Source organism: Cyclopterus lumpus, chromosome 14 (assembly GCF_009769545.1).
Source record: "Cyclopterus lumpus isolate fCycLum1 chromosome 14, fCycLum1.pri, whole genome shotgun sequence".
NCBI lineage: Eukaryota > Metazoa > Chordata > Actinopteri > Perciformes > Cyclopteridae > Cyclopterus > Cyclopterus lumpus.
The window spans coordinates 8,730,413-8,747,638 of NC_046979.1; the positions used below are offsets into that span (position 1 = coordinate 8,730,413).

The following is a 17,226-nucleotide window of genomic DNA, read 5'->3' on the forward strand; positions in this document are numbered from 1 at the left end:
AATTATTTTTTGGGGTTATTCTTAAATATTTTAATTCAACTGGCCTAATACGCCGCTGATCTAAATGTCATGAACACCGCTGAATATAGCTAATGACACGACATAATTTCAACGTCCGTCGCCTTGGCCTGCGTTACGACAACTCAACTTGTGTTGCCATGCCGTAAAGCACTTCGTCCGACCTGCCAGTGAAGAGCGACAGAAGGCCTTAAAGCTTATAAATTTATAGACGATGAAAGCAGGGTTATCCAAACGCACTTTCATTTTATAGACAGTATTATCGTCTTCCTCACAATGATCATAGAGAACGTTGAAGCCCTGAAGTCGTGGCTGGCAAAACTCCTAGAACCAATGTGAGTGTTGAATTATAATGGCATTTCGCTTGCATGGTACGTAGCTTCGTTAGCTAGCGAGCCAGTGGGTTAGCCAGGCATCAATGGGGGACTTGCTAGAATCTGATGGCGAATTCTTGCACGAGTTAGCAAAACCACCATTGCCGCTAGCTGGCTTTCTACAGAAAAAGAGAGAGGCTGTGGGACTTCTCATCAACTGACATTGAAGGCAATAATATTGTGCACGACGTAAAGCGTTTTGTCGCGCAGTTATTTTCGGTTAGTTAGGCACGTTGTTGGCTAACGATGATGTGACTTTAACGCAGCTCTGTCGCGAGCTATCAAGCTGCAACAGATAACTTGCAAGCTTATTGCGTTACTTGAGATTAAAGCAAGTGCTTTTCAACTATATCTAGCGTTGAGTTATTATATTATATCTTAACACGAACTGGGTGCTCCTTTTGAGTTACCATAGTTACACGCACGTACTTCGTCTCCCTTTGCTTCTCTTTTAAACATGTAAGTTAGCTAAATCATTAAATTGCGTTGTAATGAGGACACATATGTTGTCCGAGAACGTGCATAGATGGATGCATTGGTTTAATTTACGTATTTACCAAAGTAATTAAAGATGAGTTGGTGCATAGACTGGGAGGTGGTGTCATGCACACACACACTGTTTAGGTGTAGGTGATGCAGTAACAGTTGCCTAATGTCTTAACAAATAAAAGCATGCTCTCAAAGCTGCTGCACGTCATAAACTTTACAACAATTATTCTTACTGACAGCTTAGTTTTAGGCACATTGATCTCTGACCCTTATTGGTTCGTTACGGTCAAATGGTAGTGAAGCAGGTTTGAGAGTATAGTTAGACATTTAGTTATATATTAGCTTGAAGTTGTCAAGAGTGTTTTCCTATGGCTGAAGTTTGGCTGCCATTTTTTAAAAATGTTTTGTAGCAATGTTGTACAATGCAGGTATAGTTAGGTTTTCACTTGGTACTGACTACGTTTAGGTTTTGTTTTGAACATTTCTGCATGCATGGTTGGGCACCAGTGGATAGTATATTGCAGTTAGATTAACTATGAATTTGATTTCTGTTTTTGCTCTGTCCTGTCTCTTGTTTTGGTCTCTCCTATTTCAATAATTAAGAAGTTTTGGCAAACTTTGTCATTATGTTGTTAAAGTAAAATTCTGGATTGCTGAATTTGAGAATGTATACTTGATCCTACAGATGTGATGCTGACCCCTCTGCATTAGCCAACTATGTGGTGGCGCTTGTAAAGAAGGACAAATCGGAGAAAGATCTGAAAGCACTGTGTGCTGATCAGCTTGATGTCTTTCTTCAAAAAGGTATGAATGCCATGTCACACAAAGCTTATCTGCGAATGTGACTGAATGCAACATGCAGTTGTTGCCCTCAGCTCTTGTTGGTCAAGAAAGTTGTGCAGAAGGTTTTCCTCTGGCAGAGATTTCTATCATTAAGCTTAACAAGCTGAATTAATTTTATTTTAGTTACTTTAAGTTATACACTTAAAGATGCAATGAGCTGTACATGATCACCATTTACTATCTGTGGATCCCAAACATGTCAAGCTCTGATGTCTCCAGCTTGTATTACAGAAAGCCTAAACTTGTTTCGCTTGAGTCTCAGCGATAACTTTATCTCCAGTTGTGAAGGTTTTCAAATTACAGTTTGGTTCTTTGCCCTGCAACATCATCTTAGTTTTGACATTTTAAATTCCTTGACACTTTAATCATTCCTGAACTAAAGCACAGAGCAAGCCCACACATTAAGTTACCAAGTCTTAAGCCTATAGCAATCTGTGATTTGAAGATTGCACTCAAATACATGGTTCAAATGACCTATTTTTAATGAACTTTTTTTGTGTGGACTTTGGATATATTTATTGTAGCCAGGAGCAGATAATCCTTCATGAGGAATGTCAGTAAATGTTATGTCTGAAGGCCAATAGTCCCTTTTCACAACAGCCTTTTTGACATAACAAGGTAAAAACAAGGGTAATTGATCAAATTTAATTACTGTCCCATTCTATTTTGAGCCAGCATGCACAATGCCTGGCCCCTTGCCCACCTAAATGCAACATGACCATAATTAATGTTATATATTGCTCATTCAGGGGAAATTATCAAAACTGCACATAATTCAATAAAAGCTTACATTTATTTACATTATTCGTGTCGTCTTTGCAGAGACAACAGGATTTGTCGATAAACTGTTTGAAAGTCTGACAACCAAGAACTACCTTGGAAATCCTCCTGCCAAGGAAGTACCGAAGGAAGAAGTCAAACCACCTGCAGTCAAAGCTGATGGTGTGGAGGTAAGAAGAATTGGGGCATGTGTCCATATAGCATCTGCTTCTGTCAAAAAAGCGTCCGCAGGGCGCTGCAGAGTGCTTCATCCTATAGTTTTATCAGAAAAGCGTGCTGAGCACTTTTTTGTATTGTTTCCATGACAACAATAATTTAAACATGTCACTGTTGTTGTACGATTGACTAGCATCGTCACTTTGCTTTTTATTATCTATTTGGCCTACTATCTATTTATTTGACGTTGTTTTTTCCACCCGAGCACCAACTGGAGATTGCTTGCTTCATACTTTGTATAGATGAGTTTGTGAATGCTCAATCTGACAGCCATAACAATCAGGGAGGACAGGGCTAAAAAAGTACAACACTAATGAGCAGCATTCGGTGTCCGGCCGGCCGAACTGCTTCAGTCTTTGCTATTCAATTTAATAAAATTTATTTTGTAGAGCCCCAAATCACAAATTTGCCTCAGAGGGCTTTACAATCTGTACACATACGACATCCTTTGTCCCGGGACCATCGCATAGTCACAGGACCCCCCCCCTCCAAAAAAAAGGTATGTCTGTTTGACATATAGCTGAGGATTGACAAACGTGGCCAAAACAAGCCTGTTTTCTACAGTGACATCACCAGCAATTTTCTGAAAAGTTTAGAGATTTTCAACTAGAAATGCTCAGAGCGGCCACACAGTTAAGAGGTGGCATGCTCGAGGGGGAAAAAAAGAAAGCGGGTGCAACAATTATTTTTCTCTAGGCAGCTGCGTGTGCTTGCAAACGCTCTTAAGTCATTTTTAATAATTGTAGGGGGCAAGATGCTTTCTCACAGAAACAAAAATGCTACATGGACAGAGGTCCCTTGTGTAACATGTATTGACTTTGCTGTGTGGCAAGCTATTCATTTTCAAAGTGTTTTTGAAGTACTTTTGTGGATATGGCGGTAGTGCATATCACAGCAAATGGTGGTCCATACAAAGGACTTTTAGAGCAACAAATTTGATTATCTCATTGTATATTATAGAACACTGTATATATATATATATATTCTGTTTTAAAAACACAAAATAGAGGAGAGTTTTTGACAAGTAACAGTTTTTTCCCCTGAAGGCTGAAACTCCAGAGGAAGAGAGAGGAATCAGGCGGAGAAGAAGTCCTCTGAGAAACCGCGCTGACTTCAATGATGCCAGGTATGGCTGTGCCTTTCAGAACGGCTTAATGTCAAAGCAGTGCATATGCAGATACTATTCTGACACGAGACAGCTAGAACCTTAATTCTAGTCGAGTCAAGCTAAACATTCTAATAAACAGGTCCTTCATTTCTTACTGCAGATGAAAGCAGCGAGAAATAGAACATCGTTTTTGCATTTTTTTAGTTATGTACAGATCTAAAAGTGTGGATATATTTGCATAGTTACTTTGAAATCCCATGAGTTCTGCTTTTAGCTTGATGAAGGCCCTGGTCTCCAGTAGCCGGTCTCTTGACTATAACACACATCATCAGTAACGGATAGGACAAAACAATAACTGTCATGCTAACCTTCAGTACAACAGTTGAAGTGTTTAATCAGCTTTGGTCTGTGATTAATCTTCATTATCATTAAGACAGTGGGAAAACATATAAATAATAAATAAACCTCCTTTATTTATTCTGACCATTTTTATTTTTCCTGTGCTTTCACTGTGTAAAGTTAGTGAAACTCAACACTTCCTGGAGATTTTAAAGACAAAGAGCCTTTTAGGGAATGAACAGGATTATGCTGAAATATAAAATACATTAAGAAACATGTTACAGTTTCATTAACGGAAAGCTGCAGCAACAGCAAATTAACACGGTGCTTTTGAGCAGATCAGACAGAAGAGAGGCCTTTCACTTTTTAAGATATGATTGGATATACTTACCAAACAAGGAAAATAAAAGCACCGCTCTAATAAATTCTTCTCAACTCAAAGCCTTATTCATTCTTCAGTACTTTTAAATACAGGCCACTCGAACATATTTACATTTACCTACATTTACAACCTTCCTAAATATGTCTATTGGACTGTATATGTCTATTCAAAACTGGCATACAGATAATTATTGAAATATATTCCCTCTAACTCATCAACTACACAGGGGCCGCGATGACAGGAGGCGGGATGAGCGCAAGCGCCGCGATTTCGATCGGCACTTGAAAAGTGGAAGCGAATCCATCCGTGAGCGGGAGCGTCACGAGCGCCGCAGGGGCAGCCCCCGCGGGAGGAGCTACAGCCGAAGCCCCAGCCGGAGCAGGAGTGGCAGCCGAGGAAAGAGCAGGGACATGGAGCACAGAGGAGGCAGAGGTGAGAAAGTTCTCCCACAACCAATGGCGACAGCTCAGGGAGGGGATCAGACCCTGGAGAAGTTTCTAAAGCTCCTGTCGGCACAGTTGAACTGTGCAGAAGTGATGCAGAAGTGCTGCTGGAGACATCCTCAGTGTGAAATGCACAGAGGCGCTTCAGGTTTTTGAGAGTAGACTAAACGGAGTTCTGGATGTAGCTGTTTGTATTCTATTCTATTGGATTGTTGGTCAGTGTTGGCTAGGAGTTTCTTTTTATTGATAAGGAACAATGTGGACAACTTTGAAATTACATCAATGGGGATTCAACAACACGGCCTGGAATTGGCCATATCCCCCACACGGTTACGGTAATCTACACTAGTCTTTAAAGCTTAAAATTGTTCAGGGTTGGAATATCTTCTATTGTTCAGGAATTTATTATGTATTTTTGTTATGTGCTTGTCTTTAACAGACTTTAAGTCAAAGTTTGAGTTGGAAAGGAAGGATGCAGACTGCTTCAACTCTTCCAACACATCTGGCTCCCAGCAGCAGCACCCATCGCCTCTCCTGCCTCTGCCCACACCTCTGCATCCGTTTTCCTCCCCGTCGTCCGCTGGAGTCTCCGTAGCTGGGGGTCTTCCCGTAGCAACACCGGTTCACCTGCCCGATAGCACTACAGACAGCTGGTCTGGCTACTATAGCTCCCAGCGGCAGGATGGTGTCGGCAAGCCATTCAGCAACAAGAGCGTTTCGCTCAAACAGCGCTGCAGGGATTACGACGGTAGGAACCGAGATGATGATCATCATTTACTTAATGCTTTTGATTTCTGCTTTCTATCAGAAATGTGACGACGTCGTTGTTGTGTAAAGTTTACTTTTGAACAGTTACCATTATCTTCCCGGGAGGGTTATTGATTGCCTTGTTTAGTCTCATCACTAATGACCACTGTTAGACACTGCCTTACTTCTCCCCAGTGAAAGGGAGAAAAGCAAGCAGGCTCGCACCCACCTCACCCCAGAGACACACAAGGGTTTAAACTTACCCGCTGTCCCTGAAGCATATTGCTGTAGTGTTTGAGCACTGACAGTGCTCAAACACTGCCACTAGGGACCCAGTTTCTTAATGAGACTGGGGGGTAAATACATGTACTCTGTCTTAGCTGCTTTGAACTTGGACAAGCTTTCATCTTTTTTTTTATTCGCATTGCGCTTTTCATTTGTTTTAATTTCCCTTTCAGTCATATTTTTGTGAAATACATTTGACTTCCAGGGGCCCAAACCCCTGAGAAGGATTACAGTAGGTAGGTTACCACAGTGCCTAGAGCATGTTTTTTTTCTGTCCTGAACTTGTAATATACCTACGTCTGTGTGTGTGTATGAATGAAAAAGCAAAAGTTTTGACATCTGCCTCCCTGTCTCACACAGAAAAGGGATTTTGTGTACGTGGTGACCTTTGTCCATTCGACCATGGAAACGACCCTCTCATTGTTGACGATGTCAATCTACCGAACATGATTCCGTTCCCTCCTCCACCTGTCATGCCCCCTGCTGGCCTGCCCATGCCCCCGATCACTGAGCCACCGCCTCCCCTCAGGATGCCTGTGATGCCACCCTTTGGCCAGCCTCCACCCCCAGGTGTCTTCCCTATGAATGGTAAGTAGTACCACCACACTGGTGCATGAAGTGCAACTCCTAGAAATCACATGTGGTGCCATTTGATGTGAACGGCATCATTTCCAATGGCTAGTACAACTGGTGACTTTTGATTTATACAAACCACTGCTGCTCATTACAAGTTGTTGTTTTTTCTAGTTTGTATAGGTCCATTACATAAAATGTAAATAAAAAAACTACTTTAAGTCCATGTTGTGAGGCAATAAAAAAGAAAAACATGGGTTGACTACTTTTTGTAAGACACTGTATTTTTCACGTCCTTGTTTGCACCATGAGACACATTTTTCCTCCATCTCTGGTTATGTGCTTCCTTATCAATTTCTCAAAGTTATGTCCTAACTTCTGTGAGTGTTGCAAAGATCAGAAATCTGTTCTCAGAGTGTAGCCTTTCATTTTATGTGATGCCGTTTCCATATTCAGAGGCATCTGACAAACAATTCTTGAGAGAAACGAGTAAAATTCACTACCTGTTTTGTTTTGGAAATCCAGTTTGCTTTATAACGTATCCGTACCCCGTTTTGTAGAGACTACATTAAGTGTGAAAACACACTTAACATAATATTCACACTCGTAAAGAGGGTTCTGTTTTTACCTATTGGAAGAAAAATACTTTCGCTAGACTGTTTTTCTTCCGACATCCCATCCTGTCTAATGCTATTGATTCTTGAACTTGTGTTCTTAGTGTGAAGTTTGTTTTCTGATAAACTATAAATCTGATTTAAATATATATATATTTAAGCCACCTTTACCGACATATTAAAGGAAACTGCAGCATGATGAACGTTTTAGTGCCAACCAATGACTCCCTGTTATACCTGCAATATACCTGACACATGTGCTTGGACTTGTATCTCCCTCAGGACCCCCACTGATAGCAACCAGTGGCATTGATACCGCCAACCACCAAACGGCAATCACTTCTTCTCCTCCTATCCGACCTCCTGGTGTGGGGATGGCGCCTACTCATCCTCCTCCTCCACTTCCACCCTCGTCCTCATCTGTGTCTCTTCGTCCCCAATATGTCCAGTCTGAATGTAAGCAAGGATGCTTTTCGTATTAAGATTAGGAAATTCTGTTTATATTTCTTCATGCTGCAGTAACGGCATCTGACCAGGTGGTCGCACTGTTTCTTAACCTAAGACAAAGTAGCAGTGAGCAATACACTTGAACTCTGCCACATCTTATTGTGTTGTGTGCTTTTCCCATACTTCAGCTCATGAATAATTCCAATTCAACACAAAATGGAGGTCTATTTTGAGTTAGTTACAACCTCAGGTTTTTGGCCTTAATTCAACTCTGAATCAGGCAAAATCATTAGTCCTGAAAGGCCCCATTTTGTTAAATTTAGTGTTGCACTAAATGGTGTCTCAGGATAAGAATTTACATCTTATGGCGTATCATCTTAGGCTATATATTTTTCTATTAGTATAATTGTACTTCGCCATGTGAGTGTAATTAGATTCTCAATATAAATTTTATTTTAATTAGTAGTCAGAGCTGTATTTACCATTGACTGTCACAAGTTGCTGTAACTTCATTGCACACATTTAAACTCATGACCTTCTTTACAAAACTGATTTGTGCTGGCTGTCACTGAATGCCAGGCACTATTTATTTATTTATACAGTACTGCTGGATTTCATAGTGTAATTTCATACTAGCTTCCTTGGTATTTTGTTCACATGTCTATCGCTGTTAAAATGTTTAATATTCCCTCCTAAACCGGTGTGTTTGTGTTCTATGTCTGTTTATTAGATAACTATGATCCAGAGGGCTATAACCCAGAATCACCAGGCCTGACAGCAGCAGGTCGTAACCCGTACCGTCAGTTCATTCCCCGAGTGCAGACCCAGCGCTCCAACCTTATTGGCCTCACCTCCAACGAAGGACAAGGATCCAGAGGTAGCAATTGGGCTTCTTAGTAACAATCTGGGGAAATGGGCAGTGTTGGGCTGATATTTGATTGGGAAAGTATGAATACTTGTCCAAACAAAAGTTCTGTAGAGAATTGCACAAAAAAAAGCTCCCTCTTGTTAATTATGGTTTCTCTTTGGGTTTATTATGTGTTTATCTTCTAGCTGCCAACATTGTGATACAGACAGAACCCGCCACTGCAGCCAGCACTCCTGGAAATAGTGCCCTCCGTTTCAACACAGAGCAGGACACCAGGAAGAGAACCATGGGTCCCAGTGTCGCTGAGGCACCAACAGTTAAAAAACCCTGGATGGAGAAGTACGGATCTTAAAGACACTCCTAATTTACAAATATCGCTCAAAAATACGATGTTACAATTTGAAAGGGAGAACATTTTAAAGCTTGGATCGCATGTAAACTGCACTGCATCAGGGTGATGTGCAAAGATCCCATCACACAAACTACCCACCCCCTTGTTCTGGTAAAGGTAATAGGAGCCTTGTTTCAAGCCAAGGTGACTCGTAGTTCAAGAGCCCATCTTTTGTGTCAGTTGTGGGAAGAAGGTGTTGCTTAATTTGCAAAGGGTCTACTTAATATATTAATATATCTTAAGTGTCAACCAGGTTGATCTGTGTTACTAGTAACTAGTATAGCGTTATGAACTTTAATATGAAGACAGAAACTCGAACCTCAGGCCTTGACTCTGGGTTGCATTTCACTGCCAGCATCATCAACATTGTGAGCGATCTCGCTCAAAATGAATGTTGATTAGCTTGTCTGCTTTTATTATAAATACTCTGGCAAACTTCAGATGTCAGCATCACAGTCTTCTTCTCATTTCAGGCCAACCTTTAACAACCAACATAAGAACACTTTTCCCAAGAGGTATCATTATGTGAACACCAAGTTGGAGGTGCGCAAGATCCCACGTGACCTTAACAACATCACCAAGCTCAATGAGCACTTCAGCAAGTTTGGAACCATCGTCAATATCCAGGTAAAATGCATCACACAGTGCTGTTGGCAGAGGTCACAGAGAAAATCAGGTGTCAGTTGTCAAAATAGACTATTACTACTATACTTGCCTGAATGCAGCAGAAGTTAAGTCATACAAGTCTTGTACAGCATCATCATGAGTTGTACTCGTGGTTTAATGCACTTATTGTAAGTCACTTTGGATAAAAGCGTCTGCTAAATGTAATGTAATGTAATCAGAACTAACAGCATTACATATCCTGGCACGGTGGCCATATAAACCACATACATAAGCCACAGATGGCAGATGCTGCAACGTCAGCATAAAATCAAATTGTGCACCCATCAAAAACTACCCAATAAACCGTATAATAATCCGGCTTGGCGACACCAGTCACTTGTTAAAGGTAATGCACATCTCCAAAAATATCTGACCTATCAAGAAACAAGACATGTTGTATTGGTTTTATTAAATAATTTGACCTAGGCCCACCCACTAAGAAAATCTGCAAAAGGCTACATGTGTCAGTTTTGAAATAATAATTTTGACATTTTGAAAGATTAGTGGTAGAAGAAGTAATTGTAGACCCTAATTTACCAAAAAGTAAAGCAGAAATCATTTTTATTTCACTTTTTTAAAGTCTGATGACAGACATGTGACTATAGTTCAGAATTCACACGTTGCATGACAAAATGCAACAGGACCATATGTGGCTCACATGCACCTTTTAGACTCAACACAACATGGAATAATATATATTTATTTTTATTTATAGGACTTCATGACTTGAATATGTTTAACTCTGCAGAAGAATTAGTTTTGTAATCTACAGATACCTAATCTGCACGCTCTGCTCTAAATCCAGGTGGTGTTTGGCGGAGACCCAGAGGCGGCGTTAATCCAGTACACAAAGAATGAAGAAGCCAGGCGGGCCATATCCAGCACCGAGGCGGTCCTTAACAACCGCTTCATCCGTGTGTATTGGCACCGCGAGCCCGGCACTAACGCAACAGGGCTTCAGGAGCAGAGTTCAGGCAGCCAGGTGGCCGGATCAGCACCCTGCCAGGCGCTGCAGCACAGCAACATGCATACGGTTAGTATTAAGAGACAGAAGTCCTTCATCTTTTCCTGCTGATCTCTTAGTCTCGCCACGCTTCTGCAACCCAGATTAACTTTTTTTTCTTCTCCCTTTTCTTTTATCAGCAGGGGATAAAGCAGCATAGTCCAGCCGCCTATGTGTTGAACAAGACTGTACCCAAGCATCGCATGCCAGTGTTGCCTGGCTTCACAGCTACGATCAAGCCTGACAGCCTGAACCCAAACACCGATGCTGTCACTGTACGTTTTGTTCTCTCCACCAGTGTGTGTCAGGTGATGCCAGGCCAGGTGGAATGGCGATTTCAAATAAATGATTTGTTGGAATACTACACTTGTTAATATCTTCAGCAGAATACAGATGATGTCAGGCCAGTAGTTTCTCCGTGAAAAGTTGATTAAGTTGACCACAGCCTGCTTATATGATCACAATGACAATGTTGGAACCGCTATAATGTCAACTATTTTAGTTTTGCATATTGGCATGCTCGGTATAATATTATTCTGAGTCAGTTTGTCCAGTCTAGAGGCTTTCCAAATAACAGGGAGAAATGTATCTGCCTGTTGTCTGTCAAACGTGCTATTGCTCCCAGCAGTGTCTGTGGAATATTCAAAGCATAGGATTAAAACACAAAGCTGTGTGTGTGCGCCATTCTAAACAGGAGAACACTGTTACCGCCAGTTTACCACCATGAACCTTGTAGCCACGGAGGCATTAAGATTGCAGCCTAGTGACGCTGCCCTGACAGCCTCACACATCTTAACAGGATATAACATGCAGGAGAATAAATAGTATTGTGTTGGCACCGAGAAAGCACTGTTGCGTGTGTTTATTGCAGCTGTAGACGCGCTCATTCTGCGGACTAAATGTGTTGCTCAATCTCTCGCTCACTCTCTGTGACACTTAGGTGGCGTCTGCACTGATGAACACCCAGAAGAGCCCTTACGCTTCCCCAGCCCTCAAGTCATCCTCAAAGAGCTTTGGGAAAACGGGAAAAGCACTAGAAGCACAGGAAATCCTCAAGAAGAAACAGGCATGCGGCTTAATTTTTTAATACGTATTTTGACCTGTACGAGAATAGCAGAGCTGGGAGTAACCCTTTTTTTTCCCCCTCAGAGGCCACTAGTGGGGAAAACAGGCTACCATTGAGAAATACAATTTCACCAACAGAAAATGGCATATTTTCCACCTCCATTGAATGTATTTTTATTTTTTTTTCTCCATTTAGGAGGCATTGAAACTCCAGCAGGACATGAGAAAGAAGAAGCAAGAGATGTTAAAGACACAGATTGAGTGCCAGAAGGTAAGACCGGCCTTCACCCAGTCCATCTCATTTGTTTCCCTGGGCTCTGTCCGTGCCTCTTCTACGATCGTTTACACCTTCTTCTCTCACTGCTTGTCCTTCTGTCTCCAGGCCTTGATAAACCGCCTGGAGAAGAACCGAGGGATGAAACCTGAGGAGCGAGCCAACACCATGAAGACGCTAAAGGAGCTGACGGAGAAGATCGCACATCTGCAGAATGAAATGAACCCTGCCTCCCAGGTATCCAGTGCTAAACCAAACCACGGCCAGTCAAAGACAAAGACTGATGTAAGTTTGGGCCATTTTGGTCACGAGCTTAGTGGTTTTGCTTCATGTCCTTAACAGAGAGACAAAAATGAAGTTCTGTCCTGCCACTGTAGATCTATGTTAAATCTCTTGATCAGTCTTTCATTGCTTTTATGCATTTCTTTTCTGAATTATGTGTATTTTATTTTACATGATACGTGACCAGGCCCAGAAGGAATTGCTAGATGCTGAGCTGGACTTTCACAAGAAGATGAGCTCTGGAGAAGATACAACAGACCTCAAGAGAAAACTGGGACAGTTACAGGTGGAGGTAATGCGCGCACACACACACACACACACACACGCACGCGCACACAGGCACACACACACACACACACACACACACACACACACGCCAACAATCTGACAAGAATAAATAATACAAACAAAATCCTCACTTTCAAGTGTTTAAAAGGAGTCTCACATAGATCTGCGCCACACATTTTTATTTTGAAATATAGAGGTCTTTATTTGAACTGATGCTCAGTGGAATGTTAATAGATTTACTTTATAATCATATGAAAACTCATTGACACTAATGTTAAAGTTGAATGTCACTCAATGGGAGTGAATGCTCCTCCATAGACGTAATGCATTATAGAACTCAAATCGTATTGACAGTACAAAAAGCTTGTGTTTAGTAAGTCAGTACATAATACTCAGCATTTTAGGATGAATTGAGGTAGAATTGTATACAATATCTGTGATACAATCAATATCTATACAATTGTTTTAAAATCTAATAACTTAACAATAAAAGAAGTCTTAGGTCACATAATGTATGTATGAATTTTTTGGGAGCATTAAAACTAAGTTTTTAATAAACAAAGTTTCTTTTGCAAATCATGCTTTCAAGGATATCTAAATTATGCTGATATCAATATATGATTGGTATATGAGTTACAAATAATACAAATATGCGAGACAATATGCAATCCCCAGATCTCTTGTTTGTGTAATACGGTTTGACACTTTCAAGCGTATTGATATTGCTATTAACATATCATCTTGTTTATTCTGAAATGGTATAGTTGATTATTGTTTCTGACATGGCTCACACACCCAAAAAGTACTTGAAGCTGTGAATTTGTTTGCTAAATGCTGTTCATCATGAAACGAATTGAAAGAAAAAGAGAATTTCTCTTGAGCTGCATCCAAAGCTGTGAGCCAGCTCGGACTTGGCTCACATCTCGAGCACACAAACACAGACGAGGTCGGCTGTGTCACAAGATCAGCCGAACAAGAACATGGCTTTTGTTAGCAACTCCCTGCCTGGCATTTTTTTTTTCCCTCTGCCCCTGTGGGTCTTAAATTAGCTAGTTATTAAAAATGCATATCCCACCCCTCCAAATCCAACCCTCCTTCTGCACATTAAACTGCAGCCACTTAAGCAAGCCCAGAGGAACAGCTGCTAACGAAGCTAAATCAGACACGGGTCCTACTCTGATGGAGCCCGCTTCATTAAAGTTTGAGCTGCTGGTCCTTGTCAGAAAATTGTGGGGTGACAATTAGAGGGAGAAGTGAGCACGGGACAAATGGATGAGAGAGTGGTTGTGAGGCTGTGGAATGGTTAGGAAGCGAGGAGATGCCACTGTAAAAATGTAGGAGTGACAACTAATGTTAAAGGGCAGAGAGTGACAGAGGAGGAGGCTAGAGTCGAGTCAAGAAAATGTTTAAGCTCTAAGGATAAGAAAAGATATGCAATATTTTGCCCATACTGACTTTTTATTTTTTGTATTTTTTCACGAAGTTGTTAATTGTATGAATTAAGATTATTTGTTTTATGCTAGACACATGATAAATAAACACTGTAGTTTCCTGCTCTGTTTTTTTACATTGAAAAGCACAACACATCAATGCATTTTTCCCCCACATCTGTTCAAAATGATTATTTCAACACAGCCAGGTGGCGCCCATTCACTCCCGTCTGTGTCTGTTGGGTGGGGGGGGGGGGGGAAGCGGCAGCCAGTCAGTTGTTTTATAACACTGAACCTCCCGAACTGTCCTCCTTTTTAGGCGACTTGGTTGGGTCTGATCCGGCCCCCAGCGGGTCGAGGTCGGGGTCGAGGGAAGATGGCGCTGGATCCCGGATTGGCGCATGTGGGCCGTGGCAGAGGACGAAGCCGGGAGATGATGGCTCGAAGCGGGACCGTGAACCGTATGGTGGTTGACCACAGACCCAGGGCCCTGGCTATTTTGGGGGTCACTCAGGAGGAAAAGGAAGAGCTGATGCCTCACTTTGTGGTGAGGACTGCATTACACTGTTCTGTATAATTTAGTAACCGCTTCAGGAGTTGAACTAATAACTGTTACACAGAGAATTGCACTGACATGAATACTGATTTTCTTTATTTTTTACGTTAGAATTTTGGTGAGGTTGAAGATGTCCGTGACCAAGACGCAAACAGTGTTGTCATGACCTTTAAGACGCGAAGCGAAGCAGAGAATGTAAGTCAATTGAAATGGTAACTTACTAAATGAATATTATTAAATGTTTGTTCTGGTTTAACTGGAACAAAAGCAACACAAACTAAGTGTAACTTGCAACTGTCCTCCTTTTTTTGTTTTATAGGCAGCTAACCAGGGAGCAAAGTTCAAAGGTCGTGTGCTGCAGATTTCCTGGTACAAGCCAAAGACGCCTTTGGTTACAACAGAGCCGGAGGTGGAAGAGGCTAAAGATGAGGACAATACGGTATGACACACACACACACAAACCTCTGGCTTCATGCGTTTTCAACAGTAACCTATAGCCACCCACAAACCTTGAGAGGAAGTCAATTTACAATATGTCTGGAGAATCTAAGTTTTAAAAGTTTGAGTTATATTCTCAGATTTTACTTGTACATTTCTTTCCAGTGCTTGTAAATCTTTCACTGCTGCTCCCAATGGAAAATCAGGGCAAGCCTCTCAGTACTAAGAGCATCTTAGCCCTTTGAGTAAAACTGCATTACTGTCAGGTGACATCCTCATACTGTATGTTCATGTTTTTAGTTTAGTTTTTTGAGGTGTGCAAGTAAGTTTTTGTGACCTAGGGGCTGACTTTTTGTGTGTGACAGGCACCGAAATGATTCAACAGTGATTATTGATAATCAAACGTGTATCTCAGGCCTCAGAGAGAAAGAAATAGAAGCTTTCCTTTTGACAGTTTAGCAAAAAAAACAGCAAGAAATGTGGTTCATGTGAGAAAACTCAAGTTTTTCTTTGCAAAAAGTCCTGAACATTTCGCTTCAGCCTCGACCTACAGACGTGCTTCTTGTCTAGGACAAGTGCAACAAAATCTTTGTATTGTACAATTCCAAGATGCATATCAGTTGGGTAATCAGTTAATACATTATTTTATCCATCACACATGTGCCTCGAAATGGGTCCTAGCAAAAAATGTAAAACCGTCTCACTCATTTAAATCCCCTCACTGTTTCAACACACAATGTAATAAAACATCACTTGTTTTGTTGTCACTCGCACAGAAGGAATCTACCTCTTATTTGCCTGGTGGTGAAGTAGAAGAGGAGGAGGAAGACGACGATGAAGATGACGAGTATGAGAGCCGGTCTTGGAGACGATGAGGGCGTTGTGATTCGTCGTGGCCTGCTCTCCAGCCCAATCCGTCTGTTCTTTTTCCCAGTGTGCAGAAAAAAATCTGAAAGAAATTGACTTTTTTTCCTTTCCAGTATTTTCAAACTAAATAATTTTAGACTAATCAAAGTAAACCTGTTTTTACTTTACTGTACATCAAAAGAAGTTCAGAGGGCAGACAGTTTTTGTATCCCTCGAACTGAACAATTATTTAAAACGTCTCACTTTTGCTGAGAAAGATAAATGTTAAGTTGTTCTTTATAGATAGAAAAACCTATGTAAGTTTCAGTGTGCATACCAGATTATTAATATCAGTAATGCACAACATTTGTGTCTACTGTGAATAGGTATTTTTATACATCCTGTGTTTAAACTCTTTTCTCACCCGTTTTTCTTTTTAAATCTTGTCCTCAGTTCAGGGACAGCCATTCCTTCACCAATAGAACGTTCTCTGTCGCTACCAGAGAGATATTTATTTATTTTTCCACTGCATAAATGCCCTGTGCAGTGCCTGTATTGGCACAGTATGGTTTTCCCTTTCACTTTGCTCTCTGCGTTTGTTTAGGTATGGATAAGCCCAACATGTTAAACAATCCACAATATGTTTCTCACTGTGGCGGCATGAAGACATACTAGTTTGCGCATGTTGTATTCTAAACAAACAAACAAACAAACTGCTCAGCACCCAAAGGTGCCGATGCCCTAACCATATTAGAGCCAGTGCGGGTACAGAAGGATACCAGTGCAATAGAAAAATCTAAACTATGTTTACAAATTGCCGTGTCCATGCACGTCAGATACAGTCTTGTAGTAAAATCTCTAATTTTTCCCCGCTTGCTTTTTGTTGCTCACTAAATGTCCGGTGCCACTCTGTGTAAACGTGAACTCCCACACAGGGTTCTACATTTACTAAGAGTGTGCAACATTATTCACTTGTTTTATTCTGTCTCCTGGTCATCCAAAGGGCCGGGCAGGACAAGGCTCAGATCACCCATTTCAAAGATGCGAGATCGCGAGACAGGTGTTTGAATGTAATACGGAACAGTTGATTTTAAAATATATATGTGTGTATATACATATATATTTGTGTGTATGGATGTATGTATGTATGTATATGTGTGTGTGTAAATATATATATATATATATATATATATATATATATATATATATATATATATATATATATATATATATACATGTATATATATATATATATATATATATATATATATATATACATGTATATATATACACATTATATGTGTATATATAGATATCTATCTATATTTATGTTTATATGTGTGTGTATATATATACATTTATTTGCCTTACACAATCAGCGGATGGCTGACTTTTTACAAGATATGTGATTTACTTTTGTAAATTTTGTAAATGCTTGAAAGAGAAATTACGGTTTTTGTT

The 17,226-nt window shown here is 40.7% G+C and overlaps 1 protein-coding gene across 6 annotated transcripts; it reads left to right on the forward strand.

The window, feature by feature from the left end:
- Positions 1-152: 152 nt before the first annotated feature.
- On the forward strand, positions 153-16,921 carry rbm27 (RNA binding motif protein 27). 6 transcript variants are annotated; one of them, XM_034549422.1, is made up of 21 exons: positions 153-353; positions 1,567-1,685; positions 2,547-2,674; positions 3,767-3,846; positions 4,776-4,981; positions 5,432-5,740; positions 6,385-6,612; positions 7,494-7,667; positions 8,389-8,535; positions 8,712-8,865; positions 9,391-9,544; positions 10,389-10,616; positions 10,727-10,861; positions 11,527-11,652; positions 11,848-11,922; positions 12,034-12,210; positions 12,395-12,499; positions 14,245-14,472; positions 14,593-14,676; positions 14,801-14,920; positions 15,696-16,921. In XM_034549422.1, the coding sequence occupies exons 1-21, from the start codon at positions 295-297 to the stop codon at positions 15,792-15,794; spliced, it is 3,135 nt and encodes a 1,044-aa protein (XP_034405313.1). In that variant the 5' UTR covers positions 153-294; the 3' UTR covers positions 15,795-16,921. The 6 variants fall into 6 exon arrangements, with proteins under 6 accessions (XP_034405313.1, XP_034405309.1, XP_034405311.1 ...); XM_034549418.1 differs by having other exon boundaries at positions 174-353; positions 3,752-3,846; XM_034549420.1 differs by having other exon boundaries at positions 174-353; positions 3,752-3,846; positions 15,699-16,921.
- Positions 16,922-17,226: the final 305 nt, after the last annotated feature.

Excerpts from the sequence above, each read along its gene's own strand:
- rbm27 (XM_034549418.1), top strand. The coding sequence starts at position 295 with ATGATCATAGAGAACGTTGAAGCCCTGAAGTCGTGGCTGGCAAAACTC. Across the intron at positions 7,668-8,388 it reads CCAATATGTCCAGTCTGAAT|ATAACTATGATCCAGAGGGC; the intron begins GTAAGCAAGGAT and ends TCTGTTTATTAG. Across the intron at positions 9,545-10,388 it reads GAACCATCGTCAATATCCAG|GTGGTGTTTGGCGGAGACCC; the intron begins GTAAAATGCATC and ends CTCTAAATCCAG.